This window comes from Pseudophryne corroboree, chromosome 9 (genome assembly GCF_028390025.1).
Source record: "Pseudophryne corroboree isolate aPseCor3 chromosome 9, aPseCor3.hap2, whole genome shotgun sequence".
NCBI classification, from domain to species: Eukaryota; Metazoa; Chordata; class Amphibia; order Anura; family Myobatrachidae; genus Pseudophryne; species Pseudophryne corroboree.
The window spans coordinates 220,563,744-220,585,731 of NC_086452.1; the positions used below are offsets into that span (position 1 = coordinate 220,563,744).

General features: G+C 45.8%; 1 protein-coding gene across 1 annotated transcript in view; it reads left to right on the top strand.

Annotated features, from left to right (window-relative positions):
• The window catches only part of NEK7 (NIMA related kinase 7), a 347,672-nt gene that overhangs the window by 229,823 nt on the left and 95,861 nt on the right, over positions 1-21,988 (top strand). Inside the window, exons 6-7 of the mRNA XM_063940132.1 lie at positions 8,209-8,317; positions 13,037-13,144. Of these exons, the coding sequence (XP_063796202.1) occupies positions 8,209-8,317; positions 13,037-13,144 (217 nt within the window). The remainder of the gene's footprint in view (positions 1-8,208; positions 8,318-13,036; positions 13,145-21,988) is intronic.

Here is a 21,988-nt window from a genome sequence, read left to right on the forward strand (position 1 = left end):
AGTATTGTACCAGGTCGCCCAATATTGTGCTTACTGTTATGTCGGCTACACGAGACGAGGGAGCTGGGGCTTCTCCCACATTGCGTGGTGGTGATGCCACAGACATTTTGGAGGATAATATGGCAGCAGAGAGTTCAGGTTCAGGGGGTTCCTTACCCCCCAGTGGGTCTGTAGCACCGGGGGCAACTCAAGACCCACTTTGAGCTACCTTTTCCACGCTGTTAAACACGCTTGTAACTAAATTGGTGCCCCTGTGGGACCACCTGTGCCAATGCAGCAGTTTATGGTCCCTGCTAATAATCTGCCATGGGCAGATCAAATCTCCACTCCATTACAGCATTTGAACCGGTCACTGACTGACTAAATCTAAGTGTCATTCTCGCCCGCCTAAGACTAAGTCGTCTTCTAAACGGGCCATTACCTCATCCCAATCCACTGTTATCCCGGACACGTCCTCTGAGGAGGATGGTGCGTATACTGATCCCACAGACACTGACTCAGGTGTTTCTGATGGGGATAGGAAGTCATTGGTGGATGTCCCTGATCTGATTGAGGCAATTAGGCTCATTCTTCAGGTGTCTGATGATCCTGAGCCGGTCTATAAAAAGCCGGATAGGTTTAAGCATAAGAACAACTCGGAATGAGGGCCGTGGTACGTGCTCTCTGTATCAATGTGAACAGAACATCCTCCATTAGGAAATCTGATTCTCTCTTTGTACTGTTTGGTTTTCACAAACGTGGCTGGCCTGCTTCCAAGCAAACCCTGGCCAGATGGATTAGAATGGTGATTGCACATGCTTATGTATAGGCTGGTCGTCCAGCTCCTGCTACCATCAAAGCCCATTCTACTCTTTTGGTTGGACCTTCTTGGGCGGGCCACCGTGGTGCGACCCTTGAACAATTGTGCAAGGCGGCTACGTGGTCCTCGGGGAACACGTTTATAAGGTTCTTTGCCTTTGATTCTTCCGCCTCCCAGGATGCTTCCTTTGGACGCCGGGTTCTTGTGCCCACTACAGTGCGTCCCCTCCCATAAGGAACTGCTTTAGGACATCCATGATGTTAATCCTTGTGGAGCCCAGTGTACCCCGCAGCAGAAAACGAGATTTATGGTAAGATCTTACCGTTGTTAAATCTCTCTCTGCGAGGTACACTGGGCTCCACAAGGCGCCCACCCTGACGCACTTAGCTTCTTTGGGTTGGTGTGACATAGCCGCTGACACCCTCTCCTGTGGTGAGTGTGTTGTAATTGGCTACGAGCGATTGTCGTCCCTAGTACCTGCTACTGCATTGGGCTGGTTAACGAAACTGCGCTCCTGTGCACGGAGGCGGAGTTATAGAGGAGGCGGCGCTGTGCATCTTGGGAACAGTCAAAGCTTTGAGCCTGTTGGTGCCTTGGATCAAGATCCTACTCTACACCCCGATGTTAATCCTTGTGGAGCCAAGTGTACCTCGCAGAAAGAGATTTAACAATGGTAAATTCTTATCATAAATCTTGATATAGAGATATATATTATATTAGATTATATATATATATATATATATATATATATATATATATATATATATATATATATATATAAAATATATGCCTTCCCACTATTTAGAGTGTTAAACTTCTTATTTGGGAAAACCTGAGTACACCCAGAGATATAATCCACATCCCTAAAGAGTGTCTAAATTGTCAAAGAAGGTTGTGTTACCTGTCCCTGGTACAACCTCCATAAAGGATTACACTGGTCGCAGATTGGGATTATTCTCTTCCCAGGGACGGATTTCGGATTCTGCCTACTCAAACCCTTCGGTTTGTCGGTGGACCTCACTGCTTGGGGATCAGGCAGGTGGGAGGGAGACAAGAGATTTCAGTTAAACATCTGGGCGATATCCTGCCTAGAACCCTGGAAACTGTTGGGTTGCCCAGGGGTGCAGACTGGAGTATATAGTACTCCCACCTCACAGATTGTTACTACCTACTGCTAGAAGCTATTCAAACATTTGCCAAACAAATGTCATTGTTCCAGTTCCACCTCACCTACAACAAAAGGGTGATTACTCAAACCTGTTTGTGGTACCGAAACGTGACGGTTCGGTAATGCCAATATTATACCTAAAAACATTTAACCGTACTTGAGGGAATTCAAATTCAAGATGGAGTCTCTGAGGGCGGTGATCCCAGGTCTGGTGGAGGGGGAATTCCTAGTATCCCTGGATATCATGGTACCTTCACATTCCTATCTGGCCGCCTCACCAGTCTTATCTAAGATTTGAGCTGCTGGACTGTCACTATCAGTTCCAGGCACTGCCATTTGGCCTCTCCACAGCACCGAGGGTATTCCCCTAGGTCATGGCAGAGATGATGCTACTCCTCCATAGACAGGGAGTGAACATAATGCCATATCTGGACGATCTGCTGCTAAAAGCATCTTCCAGGGAGAGGCTGTTACAGAGTATTGCTCTCTCAACTCGCCTACTCCAGGATCTTGGGTGGATCCTGAACCTTCCAAAGTCGCATTTGGAGCCGACAAAGCGTCGGTGATCAGCTCAATAGTACGGGATGTCCTGAAGCCAGCCGGGGTATCCGTTCGTCAGTGCATTCGCCTTCTGGGGAAGATGGTAGCCTCCTACGAGGCTTTACAGTATGGAAGATTCCATGCACGGTTCTTCTAACTGGCTCTCCTGAACAATTGGTCGGGATCACATCTTCACATGCACCAGCAGATACGCATGTCGCCGAAAGCCAGGAATTCACTCCTCTGGTGGCTGCAAACTTCTCACCTACTTGAGGGCAGCAGGTTCTGGGATTCAGAATTGGATTCTTCTAACCACAGATGCAAGTCTCAGAGGTTGGGGAGCAGTCACCCAAGGGGAGGACTTCCAGGGAAAGTGGTCAGGTCAGGAAGCTCTCCTTCCTGTAAACATTCTGTAACTAACGGCCATATACAACGGCCTTCTACAAGCGGCACATCTTCTGAAAGATCAAGCCATTCAAGTTCAGTCGGGCAACATCAGAGGAGTAACGTCAAAACATTACCATCGGGTTTGGCAAAAAGTATGTGTCTTGGTGTGAATCCAAGAAGCTTCCTATGGTGGAGTTTCATCTAGGATGTTTTCTCCTCTTTCTGCAAGCAGGTGTGGATGTAGACCTACGCTTGGGCTCTATAAAAGTCCAGATATCGCCCTTGTCCATTTTCTTCCAGAAACAATTGGCTGTCCTCCCTGAGGTTCAGACATTCTTGAAAGGAGTTCTGCACATCCAACCACCCTTTGTACCTCCTACGGCACCTTGAGATCTTAATGTGGTGTTGCAGTCCCTGAAATTGGATTGGTTTGAACCTTTGCAGGAGGTGGACGTAAAGTTTCTTACTTGGAAGGCTGTCACACTGTTGGCATTGGCATCTGCGAGACGTGTGTCAGGATTGGGGGCATTGTCGCACAAGAGCCCCTACTTGATTCTCCATGAGGATAGAGCTGAGCACAGAACGCGTCAGCGATTTCTTCCAAAGGTTGTGTCTGATTTTTATATCACCCAACCTATTGTGGTGCCAGTGGCTACTGACACCTCGATTACTCAAAGTCCTTGGATGTTGTGAGGGATTTGAAAATATGTGAAGAGAACTTCTAGTCACAGATAGTCAGACGCTCTGTTTGTCCTTTATGATCCCAACAAGGTTGGGTGTCCTGCTTCTAAGCAGACAATTTCTCGCTGGATCAGATATTCTATCCAGCATGCTTATTCTACGGCAGGCTTGCCGTGTCCAAAATCTGTTAAGGCCCACTCTACTCGTAAAGTGGGTTCTTCCTGGGCGGCGGCCCACCCCTCTCTGCTTTACAGCTTTGCCCAGCAGCTATTTGGTCAGGGTTGTACACGTTTGCCAAGTTCTACAATTTCGATACTTTGGTCTCTGAGGACCTAAAGTTTGGTTAATCTGTTCTGCAGGTGCCTCAGCATTCTCCCTCCTGTACTGGGAGCTTTGGTACATCCCCATGGTACTAAATGGAACCCCCAGCATCCTCTAGGACGTAAGAGAAAATAGGATTTTAATCACCTACTGGTAAATCCTTTTCTCGTAGTCCGTAGAGGATGCTGGGCGCCCGCCCAGTGCTTCGTTTTCCTGCATTGTTGCTTGGTTAAACTGTTCCTGTTCCGATTTCATGCTGGTTAGCAGGGTTTCTTGTAGTTCCTGCTGGTTAGTTGCATGCTGGTTAACATGTTTTGTTCATGTTTCATGCTGGTTACCATGGTTTCTTCATGTTGCATGCGGGTTAGCATGGTTTTCAATGCGGTGTGAGCTGGTGTGAATTTCACCACTATCTGTATATTTCCTTCTCTCGAAGTATGTCCATCTCTTTGGGCACAGTTTCTAGACTGAGTCTGGTGGAAGGGGCATAGAGCGAGGAGCCAGCCCACACTGTTAAGCTCTTAAAGTGCCCATGGCTCCCAAAGGACCCGTTAATACCCCATGGTACTAAATGGAACCCCAGCATCCTCTATGGACTACGAGAAAAGGGTTTACCGGTAGGTGGTTAAAAATTCAATTGTGTCTTCCATTTCCACGGCGACCTTTTGCTTGTGTCGACAATTTACTTTTGTGGGAGAAATGTAAATGACAAGTAGTATTAATAACTTTCTGCAGTCCCAACCCCTCTTCCATCCAGCATCTAATGCTATAGGGGAAGGAGTGAATATATCGGCCTGATACTGTTTAGGAAGGGAGCGGGATCTCTGCTGTGTTTTAAGGAGTGGGTGTTCTGGATTTCCCCCCAGCTATTACTGAAGACCCAGCTCTCTACTGTCTCGTACATTATGCATGGATGAGCTGCAGTGCCCAGGAATAGATACTATTGTTGGGCACCGCAGCTTAGTTTAAGGAAACAAAATTGGGTTAAATCCTATGTGGTATAGACTGTGTTACCAAATGTGATTTCTGCCAATAGAGCATTTCTGAAGGTACCCTGTTGCTTGTTTTTAGTTCTGCCTCATTGACTATCACTCATTAGTACATAATAAAACACCATTGCCTCACATCACCAAACAGTTACATGACATGTTTCCATTTAAAAGTGATTGTAGTAAAGTTTTGGTGTAGTACGAGACACTGTCTATAAAACACAGCACATGGGTAATATAATTGTACATTTCTGGGCAACTTTTTGCTCTTCATATACGTTCGGGATTCATTCATAAAGTAGTAGTAGTTTTTGCTGGATTATATGTATGCAGGTCAGAATCTTTAGAGAAGGCGCTACATAAAGCGCTAGTCAAAAATAATTTTGATTAACCACTATCTCCTTGCTGTCTTGCTTTTCCCCTTATGCTCTATTGCACAGGTTCTCAAACTCGGTCCTCAGGACCCCACACGGTGCATGTTTTGCAGGTCTCCTCACAGAATCACAAGTGAAATAATTAGCTCCACCTGTGGACCTTTCAAAATGTGTAAGTGAGTAATTAATACACCTGTGCACCTGCTGGGTTACCTGCAAAACATGCACTGTGTGGGGTCCTGAGGACCGAGTTTGAGAACCACTGCTCTATTGCAAAGTAACACAACAGGGCATATTCAGTTAGACGCAAGATAAACCATGCAACTAATTACTGTACCACGTTGGGTCGATTCAGTTAGCGGGGATTAACCCAAGGCTATCTATTACCTCACAGCTTCAGGAACCGCAAGGAAAAGTACACAAGAAAAAGGCACTAAGGGGGTAGATTTCACAGTTCATGAGGACTCAGTGAGTTTCCATGCTTAAATTCCTGATTTTCCATTAGGGGAAAAAGTCTATTGAATTTAATAGCTCTGAGCTGATTGGTGCGGTAATTAGCCAGTAATTGAATATGCCCCATAATGATGCCTTCATTTAACTTTCCTGTCCAGCTGCATGTGATTATGGGACATGGGGGAACTATGAGATAAGTAGATATTGGAGAAAACCAATTAGCAGCAGGTTTTGCCATATGGGGAATAGCTCTGGGTTTCACGTGCGGAGCTATTCAATAAAACATTCTTTTCCCCATGCGGTAAATACAGAGTTAACGTGCGCTATTCCATACGTTTCGCATAAAATGCGTAATGTATGTGTTTCCCTGTGTGTTAGTGACCCAGAAGGTGCCTTTTCATGAGAACTTTTCCTCGCAGCTCATGAAGCTGTGAGGAAACGTTACTCCCTCTGGGCGTTATGTGCTGGGTAAACCCTACTGATTAAATTGGCTAGCACATATAATTAGCTTGATTATCCCGTTGTCAAACTTTTGCTAGACAAATTAAAGCGAATTAATCATTGGTTACTGTGTTTTTAGTGCAAATGTTTTACCTAAATGTAATGTTGGTAAATGGGCCATGGTGAATTCATAAACACAGTAGTCGTATTTCCCACATTACTTTCTCCTTTGCTTCATATGACTTTGTTGTCATGACCATTATACAGAAAGGTAAGTAGATTGTGAACACAAAATAGGAATATATAATGAAACAAAAGGAGAGAGGGAGGACACTGTTTCAAGTGCTTTGATTGCTCACGCTTTACCTCTGGGGAACCTGTGACTTAGTGTATTTGCTAGCACGTATCTAGCAGTGGAAAAGTTAATGCTGTAGCACCACAAGCACTGTTTTGGTCTGTCAGACTGCTTGTGTCTTGTAGGTTAATGCTGGCCATACATTAGGACAGCCAGCATCCAATCCAATTCCTCATACAATTTCCATTCAATCCCCTGTGGAACCCATCGCACATGATTTGAAGTTTTATATGCATACGATGAAGCATACAATCTTATCAATCAATTGTGTGCTTCACAAAAAGCATGCTATCACCTGGACTGAAATGGCACTCAAAAATGATGCTGATCGTATACGATGCGTTGTATGAGCATAAAACAAGGTACAATGTGCATACGATTACGACGGATAATATGGACTGCACGAATGATCATTTTGATGTGACATTCAACCAACCAGGACACACATCGCATCGTAAGCCTACCGAAAACGCATATGATGTGCACACAATGGGTTCTATTCATGAAGCAGTGAAAAAAGTGGAGAAGTGAGCCTGTGGAGAAGTTGCCCATGACAACCAATGAGCTTCTCCGTACAGTTGTATAGTATGCAAATTATAAATGTTACTTTAACGCCGATTGGTTGCCATGGCCAACTCTCCACTGGCTCACTTCTCCACACTTTTCACTGCTTCATGAATAGACCCCAATGCATCATACGATGCGTTGAAATCTTACATTCGTATCCGATATCGTCCTAATGTATGACCAGCTTTACATTCGTATCCGATATCGCACTAGTGTATGGTCAGCATAAAGCTTACAATTTAAAGGAGATATGTGCAGCCTTAGAAATGGGGAAATTCATCATATGATCTGTGATACACTACTTTGCTAATGTGGATCCATGTTTTTCTTTCCCTGCATATACAGATGGAGCCACGCTTATCTTGGCTTCTCTGCTGCGCCTAGGCATACCATGGTTTATTAGCATAAACCTTTCATCTATTGATCTCAGCTGCAATACAATACAGAGAGAACAATACAGCAGGGGTTTAAGTCATTACAGCAAGTGATTAAATCTGACTGCTCTGGCTCAGTTAATCCTATTAAAGGCCAAGATAAAGATGGCTCCATCTGTATGCTCTATTTAATGTTTTCATTACTATAACTTCCGACAGTACACTTGTATTGTGGGTCATTAAGCTGTAAAGACATTTTGTAGTATTCATTGGTAAACCAGAGTACCTCTTAAAACATTGCACAATACTGTCTTTTATAAACAACTATGGCATCTAAGACTATATTATTCTCTGCTTATGAGCCTTTCATTTGATCTATTGGGGGTCTTAGTGGGTTTTTTTGCCATAGGAAGGGAGAACACTAGAACATATAAAAAGTGCGTACTCTAAGCAGTGTTTCCCAGCCTCAGTCCTTAAGGTTCACAAACAAACCAGCTTTTAGTTATATCCGTGCTTGAGCACAGATGGATGGCTCAAAATAACTGAGGTACTAATTAAGTCATCTGTGCTCAAGTATGGATATCTTTAAAATCTGGACTGTTAGTGTGCCTTGAGGACCGTTGTTGAGAACCCCTGGTATAAGTGTTTCACTGTTGACAATTTTGTCGATTTTCATTGAAGACCTGCAACAGCCTTTTTAATAAAGAAAATACCCATTAAGTACTATTTAACGCGTATGTGTTTTTATTTTGGTCTCAGCACTTTAAGAAACAAAAGCGGTTAATCCCTGAACGGACAGTGTGGAAATATTTTGTGCAGCTTTGCAGTGCACTGGAACATATGCATTCCCGCCGTGTCATGCACAGAGGTAACTACTAAGGTTTTCATTTTATCTGGCTGAAATGCTCTGTTTACGCAATATAACTAATTTAGATCCTGTAACAAGAATGCCATATCCTTTGGACCAATCTTACCTTAACCGTTAATTCATAGTTTTCCTGCTAGGTTGTTTTAGTAGGGCTCCACCTTTATTGTAAATGTGAAAATTCTCCCACTACAAAACACAGCTGCCTCTGAAGACTAGCTTTACAATATAACTATGTAGATCTGCTACACCAGTGGTTCCAAAACGCGATACTCAAGGCACCCCCACAGTCCAGGTTTTAGGGCTGTACCTGCTTGCATAGGTGGTATAGTCAAACTGAGTGTCAGCCTTAAGATTCCCAAGTTCCACTCAGACTGCCTTTCCTGCCTCTGAGATCTCCCCCCCACATGCCTAAAAATACTAATGTGCATAGCTGGATCTTGCAGAGGAAGAAGGTAGATCACATGGTGCAGAATGCATTGCACACTGTCAACTCCTTTGTTTGTGCTGCATATTACAAAGGGGACACCCGGCACAAAAGTGCTTCTCCCAGTTAGTCTTATTATACAGTAAGTGTATGGACGTAGAGGCTGAAAGAGCTGAATCCTTATTAGTCATTTATTGGTAAGATACTCCATTGCACCACACCATTGGACCAAGGGTAAAAGAGAGCCTACATTAAACAAGCTTACACAATAGACAAAAATAAATGCAGACTTGGAAATATAGGGTATACTGATGCCCCTGCTCTTAAAAGAGCTTTTTGTGGGAAAAGGGCACATCTGCGACAAGAGGGTTAAGTGTGACTTGGTGGTGATTGGGACAGATATAACACTGTGACTAGTCTGCAAGTTGGGTAGGCTGTAATAAAGAGGAGGTTTTTCAAACAACATTTAAATGTTTAGTCATTAAGTGGGGTCATATCTAATGGCGCTTAGCATGTGAGTCTCAGGAATGAGAGTCTGTTTCCCGAGAGAAGGTAAGGTGTAAGTCAGGGGTAGATATGCATATGAGAGAGATCATTTTGTGATTCAAGATGAGGTTTGTGATGTATAAAGTGGTACTGAGGGCTTTGTAGGGCAAGGTTAATTTGAATTAGATTTTGGAAGATATGCAAGGCCAATGTAGGGATTTGAAAAGTGGTGTACCAATATTTGTAGAGGGGTTAGGGAGATCAGTCTTGCTGTGGCATTTAGGATGAACTGAAGCGTAGATAACAGGATGCAGTAATGGAGATATGAGATCACAATTTACAGTATAATCTATTTGGTTTCATCTATTGTAAGAAAAGTACTGTTGTAGCAGTGCTTCAAATATGGAGAAAATATTGATGAGAAGAGTGAAGCATAGGACAGTAGATTTGAGAGACTGCATTCTGATGGATATTTGAGGGGCAGTGGAAATAAAAGCGCTGTTTGGAGATAAAATAGAAGAATTAGACCAGTTACAAAATGGAAATTGGGGAGGACAGGAGATGAGGTAGATTTGGGGTTAGCACTCCATTACTATTTAACAGAAAAATATTGTTAATGAAAACTGCTTCCAATGTAATAACAAAAAGCATACTTTTGCAAATGTGTTTAGCCACGTGGAATGCCTAAATCTATTCAGAGTACTCCTATTTTGGTCACTACATTAAATTCTTTTTAATTTAGCAGAAAGTACACTGGTATTTCCCAACTCCAGTCTTCAGGGACCCTTAACAGGGCATGTTTTACAAATCTTAAGTTGGTGCATAGGTATTAATTAATGTCTGACATATTTTAAAAGATCCACAGTTGGAGTTAATTTGTTATTTCACTTGTGATACTGAGGTGATCTGTAAAATATGCACAGTTAGGGGTCCTTGAGGTCTGGATTAGGAAAGCACTGAAGTATGCCAACCTCCAGTATGCGTTGTAGGGACCAGCACCCAAGAGAAATGTATATGTAGCAACAACTGCTTGTAATACAGAACAGATGTGTTTTCAATATGCCATGTAGCTCGTGACATCTAGGGCAAGGGAGCCGCGCCTAGAATATTCTGTAAGTCTTTTTTTTTTTTTTTCATGAACATGCATCTTAGTCGTGTTGCGACAGAATCACTTCACTACTAATTAGAAACCCGCCTAACAACCCATGATATTTATGATTCATTCCAGTTAGGATCCAGGAGAAGACATAGAACTGAAACAGTTCTGGTGTGTGCTTAATGATCATATGATGGCAAGAGACAGAGCTGACTGTTAAATCTTAAGCCTTCTGGATCTCTCTGCTGCATTTGATACTGTGGACCATGGGATTCTAATTAAGCGCCTGAAAAATTTCTGTGCACAGTGCTTAGAAAAATGTCTGTGCACAGTGCTTAGCTGGTTCAAATAATTTTTCACCGGCAGGTCAGTGTTTCTTCTAGAGTGTACTCATTGCCACCAGCGCAACTGCTATGTGGTGTCCTACAGGGTTCTATTATTATCCACTATGCTTTTTGCAGTATACATGCTACCACTGGGTGAAATAGTCAGCCATCATGTCCTGGTCTACCACTGCTAAGCAGATGATACACAACTATACCTGTCCTTTGCTCCAGGTACTGAGAACCCAATAACAACCCTAAGTGACTTTCTCCAAGAGTGGATGAGTGCCAGTTGGCTGCGACTGAATCCTGATAAAACAGAGGTCCTTATGATAGTTCAAAGGACAAGACTGCAGCATATCCAACCAGCAGGACTGACTTGTTCAGTGTTTTGCAGTTCTGAACCCCCCAGCACATGTGCGGAATCTTGGTTTTGTCCTAGAAAATAACTTGACGCTAAAATATCAGGTATCGGCCACAGTTTGTATTATTATTATTAGACTGCACTGATTACTTTGATATGCTATGCTTGTGTATCTGTGTGTGACAGAGTCTGAATCTGTATACAAAGCACAGCAGAACTTGGCATGAATAAAAGCAGCACCCTCTGCATTGTAGTACTTTGTATGTAGTGCTCCAATTTCTGTGTAGGTCCCTCTTGTGCTGCCAAAACAACTGTAACCTATAGAGGCATGGACTTCAAAACACCTCTGAAGTTGTCCTGTGGAATATGGCACCAAGACAGTAGCAGCAGAATCCTCCATGGTTTGGACTTTTTTCAGCACGTAACACAGATGCTTAATTGGATTGAGATCTGGGGAATTTGTAGGCCAATCTTGAACTTCCTGTCCTGTTCCTCAAGCCACTCATGAACAATTTTTGCAGCATAGCAGGGTGCATTATCCTGCTGTAAGAGGCCACTGCGATCATGGAATAACATTGCCATGAAGGGGTGTACTTGGTCTGCATCAATGTTTAAGTAGTTTTTGTGTCAAAGTAACATCCTCATAAATGCTATAACCCAAGGATTCCCAGCAGAATATTCCCCAAAACATCACACTGCTTCCACTGGCTTGCCTTTTTCCCATAGTGCATCCTGATGCCATCTCTTTCCCCCAAGTAAACAATGCACATGTACCCAGCCATCCATATGATTTAAAAGAAATTGTGATTCATCAGACGAGGCCACCTTCTTCAATTGCTTCATGGTCCAGTTCTGAGGTTCACATGCCCATTGTAAGTGCTTTTCGTCGTGGACATGGGTCAGCATTGGATTCTGACCACACTGCGTCTATGCCACCCCATACGCAGCAAGCTGTGATACACTGTGTGTTCTGACACTTTTCTGTGGGCTTGGACCTGACTAGCTAGCCTTCACTCCCCACGCCCCTGTTCTTGTCACTTGTTCTCCTTCCTCGGATCACTTTTTGTAGATACTTATCAAACACCCTAGAAGACCTGTCATTTTGGAGATGCTCTGACCCAGTCTTCTAGTCATTACACTTTAGTCCTTGCACAGATCTATACGCTTGCCCATTTTTCCAGCTATCAACACATCAGCTGCAAGAACGGAGTGTTCACTTGCTGTCTAATATATCCCGCTCTTTGACAGGTGACACGCGATAATTTAATGTTATGGGTGATGGGTTGGTGTGGGGGTGTGTGTGTAATATTAGTGTGTGCCCCTCTACATTTCGCTCAAAATGCACTTTTTATTTGCACAAATGAAACTACTGGAAGCGACCACTGTGATGTTCAATATTTATTCTGTGTGTGTGACCGAGACTGAATTTATGTAAAAAGGGCTCAGAACGAAGCTTTCCTCGTGCTTTATATGCGGATTTATATGTGTGGTTACATTTGCAGCCTAGAATCTCCAGTACGTTAATCAACTTTTTGCTGATTCTATGATGCGTATAACATGCTAGATTAAAAAAATGTATGGTACGTTCCTCCTCTCTAAAGGTTATATTTACTAAAGTGTGGGTTTTTAGAAGTATAGATGTTGCCCATAGCAACCAATCAGTCTTGCTATTACCTTCTAGAAAGTGTTAGATAAATGTTAAGAAGAATCTGGTTGCTATGGGCAACATTTCCACTTCTAAAAACCCGCACTTTAGTAAATATACCCCTGAGCGTCTCATTTGCACCAGGTGTCTCCCGCCGCTTGGCATATAAGGTAGATGCATGAGGACACATCTGTATTTATACTTATAAATACATACACAAAAGATGGTGTCTTAGCTGGTTACTTTTGGTTTGTGTATTTAACAGTGTCTAATTTATATTTCCAGCATTGGAGGAACTGACTATATTGCACTTTTTCCTGCAGATTCTTTTATTGCCTCCCTAAACTTACCCTTTCACTTTTTTTTTTTTCTGTCCCCTAGATATTAAGCCGGCCAATGTGTTTATAACAGCCACAGGCGTGGTGAAGCTGGGGGATTTAGGTTTGGGACGCTTCTTCAGCTCAAAAACCACAGCTGCACATTCTTTAGGTAAGCCGTCCTGAGAGGCATAGGTACTGAGCCGGTGTTTTACTGCCCCATCTGATGCCATGTGTCAGCTGTGAAACCCACAGCCCCCTCCGGAAAGCCTTATTAACCTGTGTCGGGGCACACACTATTAATTTCACATAGCTTTCAGGAGTTTCCTGTTATGATGACCTTTGACTCTGCCACTGACTTTAAAGAACCCGCTGCCACAATAACCACTGATTATTTATTTTATGGCTGTGTTGTTAAAATTTAAAGAGGAGAAAAAAAATCATGAGACTAGTCTATAGAGGAAGAACATTTTACCAGCATTGCGATTAAAAGAATTACAAGTGCTTAATAAAAAGAAACCTGTTTTATATGGTCAAAAAATGTGACCGCTGTAATCAGACTGATTATATTTTATTTCTCCTTGTTCTAGAGTATGTCTGTTTCAGAAAGACAAATGCAAGTACATGGGGTTTGTGCTTTTTATTGAAAAGTTCTCCCTTTTCTCTGACGTCCTAGTGGATGCTGGGAACTCCGTAAGGACCATGGGGAATAGCGGCTCCGCAGGAGACTGGGCACAAATAGAAAGCTTTAGTACTACCTGGTGTGCACTGGCTCCTCCCCCTATGACCCTCCTCCAAGCCTCAGTTAGATTTTTGTGCCCGAACGAGAAGGGTGCACACTAGGGGCTCTCCTGAGCTTCTTAGTGAAAGTTTTAGTTTAGGTTTTTTATTTTCAGTGAGACCTGCTGGCAACAGGCTCACTGCATCGAGGGACTAAGGGGAGAAGAAGCGAACTCACCTGCGTGCAGAGTGGATTGGGCTTCTTAGGCTACTGGACACCATTAGCTCCAGAGGGACCGATCACAGGCCCAGCCTTGGAGCTCGGTCCCAGAGCCGCGCCACCGGCCCCCTTACAGAGCCAGAAGCAAGAACAGGTCCGGAAAATCGGCGGCAGAAGACATCCTGTCTTCCACAAGGTAGCGCACAGCACTGCAGCTGTGCGCCATTGCTTCTCAGCACACTTCACACTCCGGTCACTGAGGGTGCAGGGCGCTAGGGGGGGGCGCCCTGAGCAGCAATAGAAACACCTTGGCTGGCGAAAATGCATCACATATAGCCCCCTGGGCTATATGGATGAATTTTAACCCCTGCCAGATTTCCACAAAAAGCGGGAGAAAGGCCGCCGAGAAGGGGGCGGAGCCTATCTCCTCAGCACACAGGCGCCATTTTCCCTCACAGCTCCGCTGGAAGGACGTCTCCCTGACTCTCCCCTGCAGTCCTGCACTACAGAAACAGGGTAAAAAAGAGAGGGGGGCACTAATTGGCGGGATATTAACAATACAGCAGCTATAAAGGGAGAAACACTTATAAAGGTTGTCCCTATATATATATATAGCGCTCTGGTGTGTGCTGGCATACTCTCCCTCTGTCTCCCCAAAGGGCTAGTGGGGTCCTGTCCTCTATCAGAGCATTCCCTGTGCGTGTGCTGTGTCTGTACGTTTGTGTCGACATGTATGAGGAGGAAAATGATGTGGAGGCGGAGCAATTGCCTATAATAGAGATGTCACCCCCTAGGGAGTCGACACCTGAGTGGATAGCTTTATGGAAGGATTTACGTGACAATGTCAGCTCTTTACAAAAGACAGTTGATGACATGAGACAGCCGGCTAATCAGCTAGTCCCTGTCCAGGCGTCTCAGAAACCATCAGGGGCTCTAAAACGGCCGTTACCTCAGATGGTAGATACAGACGTCGACACGGATACTGACTCCAGTGTCGACGGTGAGGAGACAAACGTGACTTCCAGTAGGGCCACACGTTACATGATCACGGCAATGAGAGAGGTTTTAAACATTTCTGATACTGCAAGTACCACTAAAAAGGGTATTATGTGGGGTGTGAAAAAACTACCCGTAGTTTTTCCTGAATCAGATGAATTAAATGAGGTGTGTGATGAAGCGTGGGTTTCCCCCGATAAAAAACTGATAATTTCTAAAAAGTTATTGGCATTATACCCTTTCCCGCCAGAGGTTAGGGCGCGTTGGGAAACACCCCCTAGAGTGGATAAAGCACTCACACGCTTATCAAAACAAGTGGCGTTACCGTCTCCTGATACGGCCGCCCTCAAGGAACCAGGTGACAGAAAACTGGAGAATATCCTAAAAAGTATATACACACATACTGGTGTTATACTGCGACCAGCAATCGCCTCAGCCTGGATGTGCAGCGCTGGGGTGGCTTGGTCGGATTCCCTGACTGAAAATATTGATACCCTGGATAGGGACAGTATATTGTTGACTATAGAGCATTTAAAAGATGCATTTCTATATATGCGAGATGCACAGAGGGATATTTGCACTCTGGCATCAAGAGTGAGTGCGCTGTCCATTTCTGCCAGAAGAGGGTTATGGACGCGACAGTGGTCAGGTGATGCGGATTCTAAACGGCATATGGAAATATTGCCTTATAAAGGGGAGGAGTTATTTGGGGTCGGTCTATCGGACCTGGTGGCCACGGCAACTGCTGGGAAATCCACATTTTTACCCCAGGTCGCCTCTCAGCATAAAAAGACGCCGTCTTATCAGGCTCAGTCCTTTCGTCCCCATAAGGGCAAGCGGGCAAAAGGTTCCTCTTTTCTGCCCCGGGGCAGAGGAAGGGGAAAAAGACTGCAACAGACAGCCAATTCCCAGGAACAAAAGCCCTCTCCCGCTTCTGCCAAGTCCTCAGCATGACGCTGGGGCCTTACAAGCGGACTCAGGCACCGTGGGGGCCCGTCTCAAGAATTTCAGCGCGCAGTGGGCCCACTCGCAAGTGGACCCCTGGATCCTTCAAGTAGTATCTCAGGGGTACAAATTGGAGTTCGAGACGTCTCCCCCTCGCCGGTTCCTGAAGTCTGCTTTACCAACGTCTCCCTCCGACAGGGAGGCAGTATTGGAGGCAGTTCACAAGCTGTATTCCCAGCAGGTGATAATCAAGGTACCCCTCCTGCAACAAGGGAAGGGGTATTATTCCACGCTGTTTGTGGTACCGAAGCCGGACGGCTCGGTGAGACCTATTTTAAATCTGAAGTCTTTGAACACTTACATACAGAGGTTCAAATTCAAGATGGAGTCACTCAGGGCAGTGATCGCGAACCTGGAAGAGGGGGACTATATGGTGTCTCTGGACATCAAAGATGCCTACCTCCATGTCCCCATTTACCCTTCTCATCAAGGGTACCTCAGGTTTGTGGTACAAAACTGTCACTATCAGTTTCAGACGCTGCCGTTTGGATTATCCACGGCACCCCGGGTATTTACCAAGGTAATGGCCGAAATGATGATTCTTCTTCGAAGAAAAGGCGTTTTAATTATCCCTTACTTGGACGATCTCCTGATAAGAGCAAGATCCAGAGAACAGTTAGTAGTCGGAGTAGCCCTATCTCAAGTAGTGCTACGGCAGCACGGCTGGATTCTAAATATCCCAAAATCGCAGCTGATTCCGACAACACGTCTTCTGTTCCTAGGGATGATTCTGGACACAGTCCAGAAAAAGGTGTTCCTTCCGGAGGAGAAAGCCAGGGAGCTATCCGAACTGGTCAGAAACCTCCTGAAACCAGGGCAAGTCTCAGTGCTTCAATGCACAAGAGTCCTGGGAAAGATGGTAGCTTCCTACGAAGCGATTCCATTCGGCAGATTCCACGCAAGAACGTTCCAGTGGGATCTGCTGGAAAAATGGTCCGGATCGCATCTTCAGATGCATCAGCGGATAACCCTGTCCCCAAGGACAAGGGTGTCTCTTCTGTGGTGGTTGCAGAGTGCTCATCTTCTAGAGGGCCGCAGATTCGGCATTCAGGACTGGGTCCTGGTGACCACGGATGCCAGCCTGAGAGACTGGGGAGCAGTCACACAAGGAAGAAATTTCCAGGGCTTGTGGTCAAGCCTGGAGACAACACTTCACATAAATATACTGGAGCTAAGAGCCATTTACAATGCTCTAAGCCTAGCAAGGCCTCTGCTTCAGGGTCAGCCGGTGTTGATCCAGTCGGACAACATCACGGCAGTCGCCCACGTAAACAGACAGGGCGGCACAAGAAGCAGGAGGGCAATGGCAGAAGTTGCAAGGATTCTTCGCTGGGCGGAAAATCATGTGATAGCACTGTCAGCAGTATTCATTCCGGGAGTGGACAACTGGGAAGCAGACTTCCTCAGCAGACACGACCTCCACCCGGGAGAGTGGGGACTTCACCCAGAAGTCTTCCACATGATTGTGAACCGTTGGGAAAAACCAAAGGTGGACATGATGGCGTCCCGCCTCAACAAAAAACTAGACCGGTATTGCGCCAGGTCACGGGACCCTCAGGCAATAGCTGTGGATGCTCTGGTAACACCGTGGGTGTACCAGTCAGTGTATGTGTTCCCTCCTCTGCCTCTCATACCCAAGGTACTGAGAATCATAAGAAGGAGAGGAGTAAGGACTATACTCGTGGCTCCGGATTGGCCAAGAAGGACTTGGTACCCGGAACTTCAAGAGATGCTCACAGAGGACCCGTGGCCTCTACCTCTAAGAAGGGACCTGCTCCAGCAGGGACCCTGTCTGTTCCAAGACTTACCGCGGCTGCGTTTGACGGCATGGTGGTTGAACGCCGGATCCTGAAGGAAAAAGGCATTCCGGATGAAGTCATCCCTACCCTGATCAAAGCCAGGAAGGATGTAACCGTGCAGCATTATCACCGTATTTGGCGTAAATATGTTGCGTGGTGCGAGGCCAGGAAGGCCCCTACAGAGGAATTTCAACTGGGTCGTTTCCTGCATTTCCTGCAAACAGGACTGTCTATGGGCCTAAAATTAGGGTTCATTAAGGTTCAAATTTCAGCCCTGTCGATTTTCTTCCAGAAAGAACTGGCTTCAGTTCCTGAGGTTCAGACGTTTGTCAAAGGGGTACTGCATATACAGCCTCCTTTTGTGCCTCCAGTGGCACCTTGGGATCTCAATGTAGTTTTGGGGTTCCTAAAATCACATTGGTTTGAACCACTCACCACTGTGGACTTAAAATATCTCACATGGAAAGTGGTAATGCTGTTGGCCCTGGCTTCAGCCAGGCGTGTCTCAGAATTGGCGGCTTTGTCATATAAAAGCCCTTACCTAATTTTTCATACGGACAGGGCAGAATTGAGGACTCGTCCTCAATTTCTCCCTAAGGTGGTTTCAGCGTTTCACTTGAACCAGCCTATTGTGGTACCTGCGGCTACTAGGGACTTGGAGGACTCCAAGTTGCTGGACGTAGTCAGGGCCCTGAAAATATATGTTTCCAGGACGGCTGGAGTCAGAAAATCTGACTCGCTGTTTATCCTGTATGCACCCAACAAGCTGGGTGCTCCTGCTTCTAAGCAGACTATTGCTCGTTGGATTTGTAGTACAATTCAGCTTGCTCATTCTGTGGCAGGCCTGCCACAGCCAAAATCTGTAAAAGCCCATTCCACACGGAAAGTGGGCTCATCTTGGGCGGCTGCCCGAGGGGTCTCGGCTTTACAACTTTGCCGAGCAGCTACTTGGTCAGGGGCAAACACGTTTGCTAAATTCTACAAATTTGATACCCTGGCTGAGGAGGACCTGGAGTTCTCTCATTCGGTGCTGCAGAGTCATCCGCACTCTCCCGCCCGTTTGGGAGCTTTGGTATAATCCCCATGGTCCTTTCAGGAACCCCAGCATCCACTAGGACGATAGAGAAAATAAGAATTTACTTACCGATAATTCTATTTCTCGGAGTCCGTAGTGGATGCTGGGCGCCCATCCCAAGTGCGGTTTGTCTGCAATACTTGTACATAGTTATTGTTAACTAAATCGGGTTATTGTTGTAGTGAGCCATCTTTTCTAGAGGCTCCTCTGTTATCATACTGTTAACTGGGTTCAGATCACAAGTTATACGGTGTGATTGGTGTGGCTGGTATGAGTCTTACCCGGGATTCAAAATCCTTCCTTATTGTGTACGCTCGTCCGGGCACAGTATCCTAACTGAGGCTTGGAGGAGGGTCATAGGGGGAGGAGCCAGTGCACACCAGGTAGTACTAAAGCTTTCTATTTGTGCCCAGTCTCCTGCGGAGCCGCTATTCCCCATGGTCCTTACGGAGTTCCCAGCATCCACTACGGACTACGAGAAATAGAATTATCGGTAAGTAAATTCTTATTTTTTTTCATCTAAGGAGCAAGAGCCTAAGCAACCCTAGAAACACACCACCTTTGCTGGATTTCACTATAGCAGGGTATCCCACACTTGTGTTCTTCGTTTTATTTTTTCATTGAAACCATCGCAGACTGTGTAGGACTGGTTGTGGGTGGCACAATTCCCCATTTAATTAATGCATGATTTGCCTCATTTTAAAATATAGGACCAGACCCCATCTCCATCAGCTCGGAGTCCTATTGTGTGGTGCAAGATAGCCTTTCAAAATGTGCCTTCTTACCCCTTTATTGCTTCACAATAACTTTATTACACAAAAAGCTAAAAAGCTCCATAATATGAGACGCAGCAGTGTGACTGCCTTGAGATTACCTTCACCCTGCCTACTGTATATCCCCCTCTTTTGCTTGTTCCTTTGCATCTTCATGAGGGGTATGAAAGAGCCTTTCAATGTCATACTGCAATTACCTGCAACTTAGGGCAATGCAAGTGTTTGTTTTGTTGAATAGTAGAAGCACATGGTCATTTCTCTGACGTCCTAGTGGATGCTGGGAACTCCGTAAGGACCATGGGGAGTAGCGGCTCCGCAGGAGACTGGGCACAAAAGAAAAGCTTTAGGACTACCTGGTGTGCACTGGCTCCTCCCCCTATGACCCTCCTCCAAGCCTCAGTTAGATTTTTGTGCCCGACCGAGCTGGGTGCAATCTAGGAGGCTCTCCTGAGCTTCTTAGGAAAAGTTAGTTTTAGGTTTTTTATTTTCAGTGAGACCTGCTGGCAACAGGCTCACTGCATCGAGGGACTAAGGGGAGAAGAAGCGAACCTGCCTGCTTGCAGCCAGCTTGGGCTTCTTAGGCTACTGGACACCATTAGCTCCAGAGGGACCGAACACAGGCCCAGCCTCGGAGTCCGGTCCCAGAGCCGCGCCGCCGGCCCCCTTACAGAGCCAGAAGCAAGAAGAGGTCCGGAAAATCGGCGGCAGAAGACATCCGTCTTCACCAAGGTAGCGCACAGCACTGCAGCTGTGCGCCATTGCTCCTCATGCACCACACGCTCCGGTCACTGATGGGTGCAGGGCGCTGGGGGGGGGGGGGCGCCCTGAGCAGCAATATAAACACCTTGGCTGGCTAAAATACATCACATATAACCCCCAGGGCTATATGGATGTATATGAACCCCTGCCAGATTCCTGAAAAAAGCGGGGGGAAAGTCCGCCGAGAAGGGGGCGGAGCCTATCTCCTCAGCACACTGGCGCCATTTTCCCTCACAGCTCCGCTGGAAGGACGTCTCCCTGACTCTCCCCTGCAGTCCTGCACTACAGAAAAGGGTAAAACAAGAGGGGGGGGGCACTAATTAGGCGCAGTATAATATACACAGCAGCTATAAAGGGAAAAACACTCTGTATGGTGTTATCCCAACATATATATAGCGCTCTGGTGTGTGCTGGCATACTCTCCCTCTGTCTCCCCAAAGGGCTAGTGGGGTCCTGTCCTCTATCAGAGCATTCCCTGTGTGTGTGCTGTGTGTCGGTACGACTGTGTCGACATGTATGAAGAGGAAAATGATGTGGAGGCGGAGCAATTGCCTGTAATGGTGATGTCACCCCCTAGGGAGTCGACACCTGAGTGGATGAGCTTATGGAAGGAATTACGTGAAAGTGTCAGCTCTTTACAAAAGACGGTTGATGACATGAGACAGCCGGCTACTCAGCTTGTGCCTGTCCAGGCGTCTCAAAGACCATCAGGGGCTCTAAAACGCCCGCTACCTCAGATGGCAGATACAGACGCCGACACGGATACTGACTCCAGTGTCGACGATGAAGAGACGAATGTGACTTCCAGTAGGGCCACACGTTACATGATTGAGGCAATGAAAAATGTTATACACATTTCTGATAGTACAAGTACCACTAAAAAGGGTATTATGTTTGGTGAGAATAAACTACCTGTAGTTTTTCCTGCATCTGAGGAATTAAATGAAGTGTGTGATGAAGCGTGGGTTTCTCCCGATAAACTGATAATTCCTAAAAAGTTATTGGCATCATACCCCTTCCCGCCAGAGGATAGGGCACGTTGGGAAACACCCCCTAGGGTGGATAAAGCGCTCACACGCTTGTCAAAACAGGTGGCACTACCGTCTCCTGATACGGCCGCCCTTAAGGAACCTGCTGACAGAAAGCAGGAGAATATCCTAAAATGTATATACACTCACACGGGTGTTATACTGCGACCAGCAATCGCCTCAGCCTGGATGTGCAGTGCTGGGGTGGCTTGGTCGGATTCCCTGACTGAAAATATTGATACCCTGGATAGGGACAGTATATTACTGACTATAGAGCATTTAAAAGATGCATTTTTATATATGCGTGATGCACAGAGGGATATTTGCCGACTGGCATCAAGAGTAAGTGCGCTGTCCATATCTGCCAGAAGAGGGTTATGGACGCGGCAGTGGTCAGGTGATGCTGATTCCAAAAGGCATATGGAAGTCTTGCCTTATAAAGGGGATGAGTTATTTGGGGTAGGTCTATCGGACCTGGTATCCACGGCAACTGCAGGGAAATCCACATTTTTACCCCAGGTAGCCTCTCAACATAAAAAGACGCCGTATTATCAGGCGCAGTCCTTTCGGCCCCATAAGGGCAAGCGGGCGAAAGGCTCCTCATTTCTGCCCCGTGGCAGAGGGAGAGGAAAAAGGCTGCA